Source organism: Pygocentrus nattereri, chromosome 25 (assembly GCF_015220715.1).
Source record: "Pygocentrus nattereri isolate fPygNat1 chromosome 25, fPygNat1.pri, whole genome shotgun sequence".
Taxonomy (NCBI): Eukaryota; Metazoa; Chordata; class Actinopteri; order Characiformes; family Serrasalmidae; genus Pygocentrus; species Pygocentrus nattereri.
In genome coordinates this window covers 8,131,963-8,146,069 of record NC_051235.1, presented here as the reverse complement: position 1 = coordinate 8,146,069, position 14,107 = coordinate 8,131,963, and the positions used below count along the sequence as shown (strand labels likewise).

General features: G+C 42.2%; 1 protein-coding gene across 1 annotated transcript; it reads left to right on the top strand.

Moving 5' to 3' along the window:
• Positions 1-578: 578 nt before the first annotated feature.
• LOC108415524 (beta-1,3-galactosyltransferase 2-like) lies at positions 579-8,011 on the top strand. Its single transcript, XM_017688563.1, has 3 exons — positions 579-585; positions 2,173-2,240; positions 6,423-8,011. The coding sequence occupies exon 3, from the start codon at positions 6,436-6,438 to the stop codon at positions 7,588-7,590; it is 1,155 nt and encodes a 384-aa protein (XP_017544052.1). The 5' UTR covers positions 579-585; positions 2,173-2,240; positions 6,423-6,435; the 3' UTR covers positions 7,591-8,011.
• Positions 8,012-14,107: the final 6,096 nt, after the last annotated feature.

The following is a 14,107-nucleotide window of genomic DNA, read 5'->3' as shown; positions in this document are numbered from 1 at the left end:
AAGTTGTACATCAAGCAAGAATGGGAAAGAATTCTACCTACAAAGCTTCAACAATTAGTGTCCTCAGTTCCCAAACGCTTATTGAGTGTTATTAAAAGGGAAGGTGATGTAACACAGTGGTAAACACGCCCCTGTCCCAACTTCTTTGGAACATGTTGCAGGCATCAAATTCAAAATGAGGACCAAATGGGACCATAAAGTTGGACCATAAAGCTCCTTCTTCCACTACTTTGTTTCTGTTTCAGCAAAGCATTAATTATGGGTCATGTAGTTTTTTTGTGGATGATTTTAAACTACACACATTTATTAGTGTATTTAATCTGGAACTATATCTGCATGTTCAGCCAGTGGAGTTTTATTCTGACTAATCAGACTAACATGGGTAAAAAAGGAAATACATATATGACAGCTATAAAGCGCTGTTGGGATGTTGTTTTTGAAAAGAAAGAAAAGAAGGAAACCAAGTGTTGATAAAACCCCATCTTACAGACAACATTGATTCCTTCCACCCTCACACACACTCTGTTCCCACACTCTGCGCTGCCCACGGAGTTACACAGCTGTGAAAGGTCTTTACAGGAGACGGTAAGTAGTCAAGATTTTCTCTGTCTGATCTATAAACGCATTATTGTTCCACTTTTAGTGGCCATGCTGAAAATATTTAAGCCACAAAGTAGAGTTTCAGTTTCCTTAGCAACAAAAGTAAATGGAATATCTGATGTTTAGATTATATTGATGTGTTGAACTACATAAAAACACGATTCTGTCTTTATTTTACATTAAAGTGGAATTAAGAGCTCTGAATGTGGGATGTCACTCGTTATCACACCTGCTGTGCATTTCAGGTAGGATTCTGCTTCGGATGAACAGCTGTGACTATACCAAGTGCTTAACTTATATGGTGAGGGCAGGTGGGAACTACATTGGTCTGGCATTAAGGCTGGCTTCTGTGTCTCCGCTGACTCAGGATCACAACATTGGGGCAGTGTCCCTTCTACTTGCACCGCCAGCATACCAGTTTCTCCACCGCCATATGCTCAGGGCCATCTCGTCCTCAAGCCACTCTGCCACGTAGCACTGTGTTGCTCTTCATAGTGATTTCTGGCTGAGGATGAGTTCTGTTCCTTTGTGCCTCAGCGGCAGCGGATTGAGACACCAGGCTATGCGTGGTATCTCAGCTCCTTCAGCAGCAGCGTGTTCAGGAAGTGTTCCAAAACTAACTCTTCCTGTGCAGACTTCCGGAACGCTGGGTGTGTCAGCCCAACATTTGTACTCAGCTCCACTACCAACACGCTTATCTGCTGTCCATCCAGCTTCCTGTGTCTTGTCTCTATTCAGTTCCGAGTTCAGTGGGCATGTATAAAACACAGAAAAGCTAGCAAGTGAGTAATAACTGCACTGTTTTATGAACTGTTGGACTGTTTTATATTTAAATGATATATTTTCTCTTGCAATGTTTGTGGCTTAAAGTACACGCTGAACTGTTCAGCTAAGATCAGTAAGATGATGGTCAGCGTGGTTGACGAGCTGAACACCTGGCTGGACTAAGCAAAATAAAAAAGGGTTTGGTTTCAGGTTGTTAGTCAACCAAACTTAACACGTTTGATCAGGTTTTTGAAAATTAAGAGATTAAAAAGGAGACTTTTCGTTCATGGGGAATCTGACATCTGTTGTGACGTGTTTATGGCAAACCCAAACTACAAGGTTTAAAACAGAGACACACTGAGGAAACAAGGACATGGACAACCATGACTGAAGCTTTATATAGGTTATGACTGGAACTTTATATAGGTTACAAACACAGTGGACACCTCGAAGAGGGAGGAGAGAGGAACTACAAACAGGTGACAATTCCAATAAAGAAGGAGGGGAAAAGGGTAGAACAAAGCACACGCTCCCAACAGAGGGTAAGAAACAAGCACAGTCAGACGGGAAACGGTGACACTGTATTCATGAATAAAGGAAGAGACTAATCTGAAAGAGTGGAAGTGCCATAAATACGTCGTCCTGCTGCTCATTACAGCTTATAAGCGTGAGGAGAGCAGTGAGTGGGTTTCTTACCTATCAGAGCCAATATATTGACTTTGCTTAGTTATTTGTTTGACTCAGGATTCATTCCTTCATACTTTCCTAGTAAATATTTGTCTTATTCTGTAATCTTTTGTCTTTTAGACCTGCTGCTATGACTTCCTCAACATCAGGAAATATCGCAGCAGCTGTCGCTCTCACATTGCTGGCAGGTAAGCTTTTACATTTTGTATTTTATTTGTGTGAACTTAAAGCTGCCGATACAAACTCTTTATAAAACTCATTTTAGAAACATAAATAGAGCGAGGCAGTGGTAAATCAGCGCTGTAGGACAAACCCATTACAACAACAGTAGCACTGGTTTATGATCCTTTCAATTTTTTTAAATTTAAATGTTAAATGATATATTTTCACTTTTCATGTTTGTATTTTAAACTAAATAAATTTCCACATGAATTACTTGACACTGTTCTAGAACTGTTTCTTTAAATGTTTCTTCAAATTTAAAGAGCTTTATCATCAGTGCTTGTTTGTGTGCTTCAAACTGTTTTAAATTGAGGTCACTTCCTGTGTGGTTTTCACATAACCAGCAAACTTGTCTAGACACTCACCAACCACTTGCTGCATCTTGCTAGTAAAAGGTTAGAACCCTAGAGATGGTTGTGCGTGAAAATCCCAGCAGATCAGCAGTTTCTGAAATACTCCGACCAGCCCGTCTGGCTCCAACAACCACGCCACGTTCAAAGTCCCTTAAATCCCCTTTCTTCCCCATTCTGATGCTCGGTCTGCACTTCAGCAAGTTGTCTTGACCACCTCTACATGCCTAAATGCACTGAGTTGCAGCCACGTGATTGGCTGATTAGCTATTTGTGTTACCAAGCAACTGAACTGTACCTAATAAAGTGGCCGGTGAGTGTATATACACCCTTGTGTTTCTTGTGGCAACAGCAGCAGCATTAACACTGAACTGTAACATTAAGATCAGCTTTTATTAATAGCTGGTTTCAGATCTAATTTGGTCTCTGGTGGTCAATATAGTTGACAGGCTGAATTTCCAGCTGGTTAAAAAAAAAAGAAAAGCAAAACATCTGCTTTATTTAAGCTTGATGGTTCACAGATATCAAAAGGCGTTAAGTTGCTTACAAACCTTCTGTCTGGAGAACAGCAGCGCTGGAACAGACTGAATTATTACACCCTCTAGGGCAGTATTTGGGCACTGTTATAGCCCTTAAAGCTACAGGTCTTTCCTGACAAAGAACGCCAGAGTGCCAGTGAGTACAGTTTCCTGCACCATCAATAGGTAGACAGGAAGAGGCCTGACAGCTTAAAACCTCACCAGAGTCAGAAGACAAGTCTCAGTTTCAATAGAAAACTTTGAGCTGCAGGTTTGACTAAGAGAGCCACTGCTAAGATGGTCAAATAAGAAAAAGAGGCTTTCCTGGGTCCTGCAGCACCACCAGAACTACAGAAGATTGGAAGCCTGATGGACTGAAGAATAAAAAATTTAAGTCTTTGGTTTATCACATAGGAGTTTTGTTCAGAGTTAGGTTGGTGAAAGGATGGTTCCTCAACAACTATCTGACATGGAAGAGCATGTGTGACAGTCTGGGGCTCTTTTCCCAGATCCAGAGTTGGTGACACAGAATAATTATCATCCTGAAGCAATAGGGGGACAGAACAGTGTGTCTACACTAATAGTCACACATAAAGTATCTCACAAAAAAAATGTGAGTACATTTCTGCAAATATTTTATTATATCTTTTATATGAATTTTATAATATTATATCTATTATATGAAAGTTAATATAACTTAAAGTAGTCAGTGTACAGCAGTACAGATTTACTGTCCTCTGAAAATAACACACAGCCATTAATGTCTAAATAGCTGGCAACACAAGTGAGTCCACCTCACAGTGAACATGTCCAAGTTGTGCTCAAAGTGTCAATATTTTGTGTGACCACCATTATCTAGCACTGCCTGAACCCTCTTGGGCATGGAATTCACCAGAGCTGCACAGGTTGCTACTGGAAACCTCTTTCACTCCATGATGACATCACGGAGCTGGTGGATGTTAGACACCTTGCGCTCCTCCTCCTTCTGCTTGAGGATGCCTCACAGGTGCTCAATTGGGTTTAGGTCTGGAGACATTCTTGGCCAGTCCATCACCTTTACCTTCAGCAAGGCAGTTGTCATCTTGGAGGTGTGTTTCAGGTCGTTATCGAGTTGGAAAACCACTATGCAGCGCAGTTTCCAAAGGGAGGGCATCATGCTCTGCTTCAGTCACAGTACATGTTGGAATTCATGTTTTCCTCAATGAACCACAGCTCCCCACTGCTGGCAGCACTCATGCAGCTCCAGACCATGATGCTAGCACCACCATGCTTAACTGTAGGCAAAAGACAGTTGTCTTGGTACTCCTCACCAGGGCACCACCACATGTGCTGGACACCAAAGTTTATCTTGGTCTCGTCAGACCACAGGACATGGTTCCAGTAATCCATATTCTTGGACTGCTTGTCTTCAGCAAACTGTTTACGGGCTTTCATGTGCGTCAGCTTCAGAAGAGGTTTCCTTCTGGGACGATGGCCATGTGGACCAAGTTAATGCATTGTGTGGCGTATGGTCTGAGCACAGGCTGACCTCCCACTTTTTCAACCTCTGCAACAATGCTGGCAGCACTCATGCATCTGTTTTTTTTTTTTTTAAGCCAACCTCTGGATATGACGCTGAACATGTGGACTCAACTTCTTTGGTCGACCCTGGCAAGGCCTTTTCGGAGTGGAACCTGTCCTGGAAAACCGCTGTATGACCTTGGCCACCATGCTGTAGCTCAGTTTCAGGGTGTTAGCAATTTTCTTACAGCCTAGGCCGTCTTTGTGGATAGCAACAATTCCCAGAGAGTTCTTTGCCATGAGGAGCCATGTTGAATATCCAGTGGCTGGTATGAATGAATTGTACCCAAAACGCCAAATTTAACAGCCCTGTTCCCCATTCACACCTGGAACCTTTTAACGAGTCACATGACACCATAGAGGGAAAACAACACAATTGGACGTTGTTTTATATTCAGAGGACAGTAAATCTATACTGCCATACAAACTGCACACTGATTACTTTAAGTTAGGTCCAAGTTTCAATTCTATAGTGTTGTCCCATGAAAAGATATAATAAAATATTTGCAGAAATATGTGGGGTGTACTCACTTTTGTGAGATACTGTATGTGTGATTATTAGTGTGTGTGTATATATATATATATATATATATATATATATATATATATATATATATATATATATATATAAAGAACATAACAAGCTTAACAGTGATAGGAATGCTTTAGAAATTGATTTGCTTCTCTGTGAAATTAGATATAGGAAAGTCCAGAATAATTAAGCTCCAAAACATTGAGCCTCTTTATTAGAATAGAATTTACAACCATTTGTCACTGTGTTTGCACACTGTGAAATTAGACCTCTGCATTTAACTCATCCATGCAGTGAAACACCCACATACATGCACGCTAGTGAACACACACACTAGGGGGCAGTGAGCACACTTGCCCGGAGCAGTGGGCAGTTCTGTCCACAGCACCTGGGGAGCAATTGGGGGTTAGGTACCTTGCTCAAGGGTACACAGTCATGGACTGTCAACTGAGGGGATTGAACCAATAACCTTCCGGTTACCGGGCTAGTTCCCTAACCTCCAGCCCATGACTGCCCCCATGATGTGAAGTCTACATCAGGTTTATGATTTGTTCGCATCTTTGTGCTCTTGAGTGTATATAGATTCTGTTCTTACCTAAGAACAAATCCCAAACAAGAAAACACTTCAAATTTACAAAGACATGGCAAATGTCTTCATCTTCATAAAGCTGCATAAGAAGAGTTGGTGAATGAAGCCCATTGTTATTGTAACAGACATGCAGTGTTTCTATCTGAAATAGTTGTTCAGACAAACACTATCTAAAATCCATGTGAGGATGATGTGGTCAGTATTGTCTTTTTTCAGACATCTCTGGTTGCAAATGTTGTTAATAGATGAAACAGCAGTAATAAATGGGGCTTTTTTAACTACTAACCAAAGTCTGTCTATGACCACAGCCACAAGGTGCCGCCTACCTAGGGGGCAACCCCTCTGGCAGAGTGCGCTAGACTATTAGAAATGTGGAGAGTTTACCCATATTAGGTTCTAAATGTCTGAATTAAATGATGCTGTAATGTTAGATTTTTGAAGACAAAGGTTGTTCATGTTAAGTTCAAAGCAACATCAGGTCAGTTTCCATCCCACACTGATCCTGTATTGCATTTAAAGTAATCAAATAAAAGGAGGGTTTTACTTCAAGAAAAATGCTGCTTCATTATGACTAATTATCTCTTTCTTTTTTCTTTTAGTTCAGCCCAGAAAATGGCCACCCTCAGCCTCAGCAGGTTGCGTTTTCAGAGGTGCTTCATATTATTGCTGTCCATAACCTTCATTGTGTTTGCCACTGTTTTTGCTTTTGGCTTCCGCGCTGAGTCGTCCAAGGTGTGGTTCCACAATTTTGCCAAGTTAATCACATTTCAAAAAGTCAGAAATCGAACATTAATAAATATGGCCTGTCTCACGAGACACGACAGAACAATCAAACAACTGATGTCCGATGCCAAACACACCACAAACAGACATAACGTGACGGACATGCTCAGTATGGAGTCCATGACGGCTGTTCCAGTGAAAGTCGCGTCATCCATCTGTTACCATGAAGCGCATCCACACAACTACGGCTTCATCATAGACGAGCCCCATAAGTGTGAACAAGAGAACCCGTTTCTGGTTCTCATGGTTCCAGTGGCTCCGCATGAACTGGAGGCGCGCAACGCCATCCGGAGAACATGGGGTAATGAGAGCGTGGTCCAAAACAAAAACATCACGGTGTTCTTCTCACTGGGTCTGCCTGGGATCAAGGCTGAGGAACAACAGGAGGAACTAAGGCTGGAAAGCCAGCAGTACCATGACCTCATCCAGAGTGACTTCATGGACTCATACCTCAACTTGACGATAAAGACCATGGTAATCATGGACTGGCTGGCCACACGTTGCCCACAGGCATCCTACGCCATGAAGGTCGACTCTGACATGTTCTTGAATCTGGAGAACTTGATGAACTTGTTACTGGCACCTGATACTCCTAAAGAAAACTATATTACAGGAAAGGTTATGTGGAACGTACCGGTCATCCGGGACAAGAACTCCAAGTGGTATGTGCCAGAGGAATTATATGATGAAGACTACTACCCAACATATCCACTGGGTATGGGTTATGTCTTCTCCAATGACCTTTCAAAGAAGATTGTTGAGGTTTCGAAAGAAATAAAGCCATTTAACATAGAGGATGCATATGTGGGTGCCTGTCTGAAACTAATAGGAATTTCACCTTCAGACCCTCCCAATCCCTCCCAGTTTAAGGACTATTTTAGCGGTAAGTATAAACCAGAAGAGTTTGCCAGTGTGATCACCACCATCCTTAACTCCCCACAGCAGCTGATCACATTCTGGCAGGACCTAAAGAGGCCTCCATGAAGGACTTGGAGTTGAAAGACTCATAACTGATGATATTTGGGATATATTTTGCTAACATTTTCTTATAAAACTCCTGTGTCTTCTCACAATTTAATGTAATTAAAACTAGAAATGCTGCTTCTATAAGTCTTTAATTACTCCAGACTAGTATTTGATGGAATCACCTTCCACTTTAATAATAGCTTTCCACCAGCTTTGCACACTGTTTGGGAGAGATTTTCACCTGTTCTTCCTGGTAAATTTACTTCATATTGTTCAGGTTTGTTGGATGGCACTTGAGGACTGCAGTTTTCAGATAGATTCACAATTCAGCTGGACTTGACCATTATAGAACATTCACCTTTTAGTTGTTCAGCCACTCCTGTTGTACTGTGTCCTTGTGTTTGGGATCACTGTCCTGAAAAGTAAAAATTCTCCCAAGCTTTTTTCTCTATCTTTTGGCAGACTGAAGCAGGTAGTCTTGCAGTATCTCTATGTATTTTGCACCATTTGTCTTTCAGTAGTAATAAGATGCTCAGCCCCCACTCAGGAAAAGTATCTCCACTACATGAGGCTGATGGTGGTTGTTGAGGAGTGAACAGTGTTAGGCTTGCACCACACAACACTTTGGCCATACACAAAACCTTATCCCACATATTAGCAGAGCAAAGTCATCCTTCTGGCTGCCCTCTCATACTGGCCAGTTTTACACCAATCAGGCATAACAGTATGTCTACCTCCTTATTTCTATGCATATTGTGCATTTTATCAGCGCCCCTCACAGATAAATCAAATCAAATCAAATTTATTTGTATAGCGCTTTTTACAACGGATGTTGTCACAAAGCAGCTTCACAGAATTCCAGAAAAGACAAAGTTTTAACAAGAATGTAAAAACCGTGTAGGCACTATTTGGGTGGTGGATTATTCTCAGTGCTGCAGTAACACTGATTTGGTGGTGGTGTGTTAGTGTGTCTTGTGCTGGTACAAGTGGGTGATAAACATTATGAACAATGTTTACCATATACCAAGTTAATGGGTCTTGTGTTGACCTGGGTAAAACTTAAAGGCCTCTTTTTTCAGCTTGACAGCCTCCCTCACCACTGGTGTCCACCAAGGGGGTTCTTGGGTTACTGCCCTGACAGGCACCCACAAGCTTTTGGCCACAGCTATGTCTGCAGCTTCCACAATGGAGGTTTTTGAACAGGGTCCATTCAGACTCCTGTCACCTATCTCCTCCGGGACATGAGAAAATCTCTCCTGGAGGTGGGAGTTAAAATCATTCCGAACAGGGGCCTCTGGCAATCGTTCCCAGCACACGTCACTATTCGCTTTGGCCTACCAGTTCTGACCATCAGTCCAGCCCTCTGATCCAACTCACTACCAGATGGTGATGACAGCTCAGCACCTTTCATCACCCGAGTGTTCAGAACATATGGTCCCAAGTCAGATGAAACGACAACAAAGTCGATCATTGACATGTGAGCCAAGGAGCTCTGGTACCATGTACATTTATGAACATACTTGTTTTTGAACTTGTTTTGTTGTTTGTGCTCATTATGGACAATCCATGCCTGGCACAGCAGTCCAATAACAATTCACCATTCAGGTTTAGATCAGCCAGGTCGTTCTTTCCAATCACACCAGGTCTCCCAGTCATTGCCAACATGAGCATTGAAGTCTTCCAGTAAGACTATGGAGTCTGTAGGCGGGACCCTTTCCAGAACCCTGCCCACTTGCTTCAAGAAGGCTGAATACTCCGACCTGTTGTTTGGTGCATAAGCACACACAACAGAGTTTTCCTCTCTGCGAATTTAATTCGCATTGAGACGACCCTCTCGCCCACCGCGACAAACTCCAACTGCATGGCCGCCAGCCAAGGACTCATGAGTATCCCCACACCTGCCCAGCGCCTGTCCCTCTGTGCAACCACTGAGTAGGAGAGGGACCAACCCCTATCCAGGAGTGTGGTTCCAGAGTCGACACTGTGAGTGGAGGTGAACCCAACTACGTAGATCTAGTTGGTACTTCTCAACCTCCCTCACAAGGTCCGGCTTTCCTACCCCAGTGAGTTTACATTCCATGTACCAAGAGCCAGTTTCTGGCGCAATCTCCTACAATCTCCTACTGCCTATATGGCACTGCACTGCTCACCCATGCTGGACCTTGCGGGTGTGGGGCCCACATGGTCTCCTCACGTTGCCTCTTCGGGCTGAGCCCAGCCAGGTTACGTGGGCTCCCTGGCCACCAGGCGCTTGCCGAGGGACACTACCCCCAGGCCTGGCTGCTGGGCAGGGTTCATGATTCTGTGTTTTGGATGGAGTTAGTCTGGGTGAGATCATATCAAGAGCATATTGCTCCCAATGACTTGGCTACTAAAATATTTAGTTTAATCTTATAAATTAAATTAACATATGAAATAAGCATCTACAAAAAATTTATAGTGGGCTATCCAAATAATGTGTTACCACTTAATAATAATCACAGGGAAAATACTCATTATAGTAATAATAATAATAATAGCAATCATAATAAAAAATAAAACTTCGTGCTCTTCCAGTTCAAGACCTCTTAGGATGTTTAGGAACAGGCTCTCCACTGATGTCCACTTCAATGAGAGGAGCGAAGCTTCTCAGCGTTGGTGACTGAAGCCCTCAGTGACTCCAAGCTTTCCATTAGGCTGCTCCGCCTCTCTCAGCGGAGTTTCTCCCATAGGTGCTGCTTGATTCTCAGGCCAAGCTCCAGGCTGTATGGATGGGGCTGTCCAGAGGCCGTGCTGACCATGGAGTCCACCACAGAGTGGTAGATGGTCTGGTACTCCTCTATGGTGTGACCATTGATCAGCAGAGGTAGGGTCTCTCCTGCAGCGCTGCCTCCCTCTCCCTCCTCTCTGCAGTTTGAATCAAGAAGAACAAAACGATTCAACACCTGTTCACTGAGACTCTAGAGCTGAGTTACTGAATCTAAACAATATAACTAAACGAAACTAAACTAAATAACTCATATTCAGCATTTACCTGTAACATTCAAGGTGATTCCAGGTTTACCAGAGAATTTCCCTTCTTTAGTTTTAGTGATGATGTTAGTGATATTCTCCAGAGTCATTTTTTCTCACATCTCTCATTCTTAGAGTGCAGTTTCTCACTTTATCCCCAATAAACTCCACTCTACCAGGAAACTGCTCTTACTGTCTCAGGTCCTTTAGTCCCTCCTCAGGTGAACAGTAATGCCAGAATACCTCAGTAATTGACTGATTACTGGGATATGAGTGAGTGCAGTGAAAATCCACTGATGAACCCCTCAAACCATACACTCTTCTCTCTGTGTGTGTCACACTCCAACAGTTCTCACCAGAAACACCTGGAAAAGTCCATAAAAGCATAAATTCTTTGCAAATATCTTTTACTCATGCTGCTTTTAAATGCATGCAGTTCTTTCAAACGTCCTTAGACCATTAAGAGAATGTGAAGGCTTTTTTCTTTGTTTACAAAATTTGTGTAAGCAAAAAGCCTCAAATCGTACATCATTGAATAACAACTGTCTGTCTATACATCTGAGGACAGAGTCATGATTCTAAACTAACTCACACTGCTTTATAGCATGTGATCAGGTTCAAGGGTTCCATGATGTGAAATTCATACTCACATATTGAAGGGGAGGGGACGTTGTTATAGGCAAAAACAGAGCAGGAGAAACTGCCTTCATCATCACTGCATAAATCAGTGAATCATAAACCACTCAGTGAATCATAAACCGCTGAAGTTTGTGGATTTTATTGTATTCTGGCCATTCTTGAACCAGAAGTAAAGTGATCAAACAGATGTCAGAGTGCAGGAAGTGCCACAGGTCAGAGTGTTTGGTCTTTCTTGTGTCACCTGCAGGCCTGAATGCAGTCATAGTTACTAGTCTTTGATCACAAAACAGACGAGTGTAACTGAACATGCTCTACAGACTGGCTGCTTTATTACCTGCAACTGTTAGACTGACTGCAGTTGGGCTGAGATGTTTTTCTCTTTGTTCTGTGATGATCATGAGGTGATATTCTCTTGAGTCATTCTTCCTGAGGTCTCTGATTGTAAGAGTTGAACTGGAGCCTGTGGAGTTTTTACTCGTCCTGTGTAGTCTGAGTCTAAAGCTCCTCTGGATGTGTCTCATTTCTCCATTTGGCTTTCTGTTTAAAGCTGAACCAGAAGACCGTTTTGATGCTGGTCTTTGAGTAAGAACATGTGAACTCCACTTTTGACTCCTACAATGCACAGATCTGAGTCTGAGGACCACAGAACGCCATGACGGCCTCGGTGAGACAACCTGAAACAGATTTATTAACAGAAATATTTTGTTGAAAAAGTTTCTTTTAAATATTTAAATAGATCAAATATAATTCATTCATTCATTTATTCTTTCACTCATTTTTACATGTATTATTATGATGAAAAGTCCAGTATTTAACTGCAGCTCCAGCACCAGAATCATTTTAATCTCCAGTTGAATTATATATGAGGTGAAAACGCAGGAAAACCAGGGAAATGAGAGGTCTGGTAATGACCCACAGCTAGAAGCTTCTAATCACCTCAGCCTGTGCTGTCTCTGGATCGTCCTTCTGGAAATAGAACACTGTGCCAAGATAGTGATGTGAATCACACAAATGTGTATTAGGATCTCTGCTTGTTTTTTTTTTTTTTTCATTTTTAAGAAAGCACCTATGGGGCGGCACGGTGGCGTGGTGGGTAGCGCTGTTGCCTCACAGCGAGGAGGGCCTGGGTTCGATTCCCCTGCCGGGTGACTGGGGTCCTCTCTGTGTGGAGTTTGCATGTTCTCTCCATGTCTGCATGGGTTTCCTCCAGGTTCTCCGGTTTCCTCCCACGGTCCAAAGACATGCAGTCAGGCCAATAGGACATGTTACATTGCCCCTAGGTGTGAGTGTCTGTCTGTCTGCCCTGCGATAGACTGGTGACCTGTCCAGGGTGTATCCTGCCTTCCGCCCGATGACTGCTGGGATAGGCTCCTGCATCCCCCCCGTGACCCTGACGGAGAAAGCACCTTTTTTCAATGTAAATGTGAAAGCTAACAAATGCATATTAATGTGTTAATGAACACCCTGATTCTCTGTCCAAAATCTTGACGTTCTGCAGATCCCACCTTCACCAGCCATATCAGAGCAATCACCGAAACATACGTCTGATATCTTAAGAATATAGCCAGAAAGGTGTTGGTGAGCCAGAAAGACCCAGAGTAGCTGTTCCAGGCTTTTATCTCCAACAGGGTGGACTACTGTAACAGTCTCTTCACTGGACTTCCCAAAAAGACCATTAAGCAGCTGCAGCTCGTTCAGAGTGATTAACCAGGACCAAGAGAACAGAGCACATTATTCCAGTTCTACAGTCTTTGCTTCCACTGACTTACAGAATAGATTGTAAAGTGCTGCTACTAGTCTATACATTACTGAACTCTGCTTGTTCTCCTATGGCAATGCTGTCAGACCTGATAAAAGCCGACTTCTACATAAAAAGCCAAGAAAGCAGTCAGTGGCAATTCTGAATGCAATCCACTGTGTTTACTGACAAAGGTTTAAAAGGCCTTTATAGCTGTCTGTGTGTGTGTGTGTGTGTGTGTGTGTGTGTCTGGGTGTGTCTGGGTGTGTGTGGAAGTGTTCAATGGTTCAAGCTGTGTTTTTTGCTGATTTTTATAAATCATTTCCTTCCCTTTTTTGGGACCTCACAGTTCACGTTAACAGCCACCATGAAGTTGCTTCATATGTAATGTCATATATTTAATATTGTGCATTAACAGACCCAACCTTTTGATTTTAGTAGCAATATGATTAAGCATGCAGTCTCTCTGATGTGCTACGGGCCGTATGTGTAAGTTTCTGCTTTCCACATAACACATAACACATGGAAACCCAATCACACCATGATGTTCTTTGCACTGTGACTAGACAGTAAAGGGTATGAAAGCATTTCAATAGCAAAATGAACATTAAAATGTAATATGAAAAATTGCAGATGTTCCTATATTTGAATTGAAACGTCTCTCTTTCTGAGAAGTGAAAATGGTTCCGTTTTGTTTTCTTTTCTAATTTAACACAAAGTTTTTAATTACAAATAATATTATTAGCAAAAGAATTTGAGTGCAAAGTAGAATCTTCCTGAATTTAATGGCTGAATGTGAAACACAGCGACTAATCTTAAGTTAGAAGATGGGGGTAAAACAGAGCGATGGATGCTGACCTATAAAGAACACACACACTCTGCTCACACACACTGTCCACTCAGGTACACAGCCGTGAGAAGACTTCACAGAAGAACGCAAGTAGTAAAGACTTTCATCTTAATTGGTCTGCGTGAGTTTTACCATCAAATTCTAACAGGTGAAGTAACAAATATAAAGAACATTATTAAATATTAAATATAAATAATTAAAAAATAAAGACGATGTCACTTCTTTCGGCAGAGAAAGGAAATGGTGTACTGTACTGTTAGACTGTTACAATCCTGTGATGGTTTAGAGTGTTTAGATTATTTATCATACATTAGAAA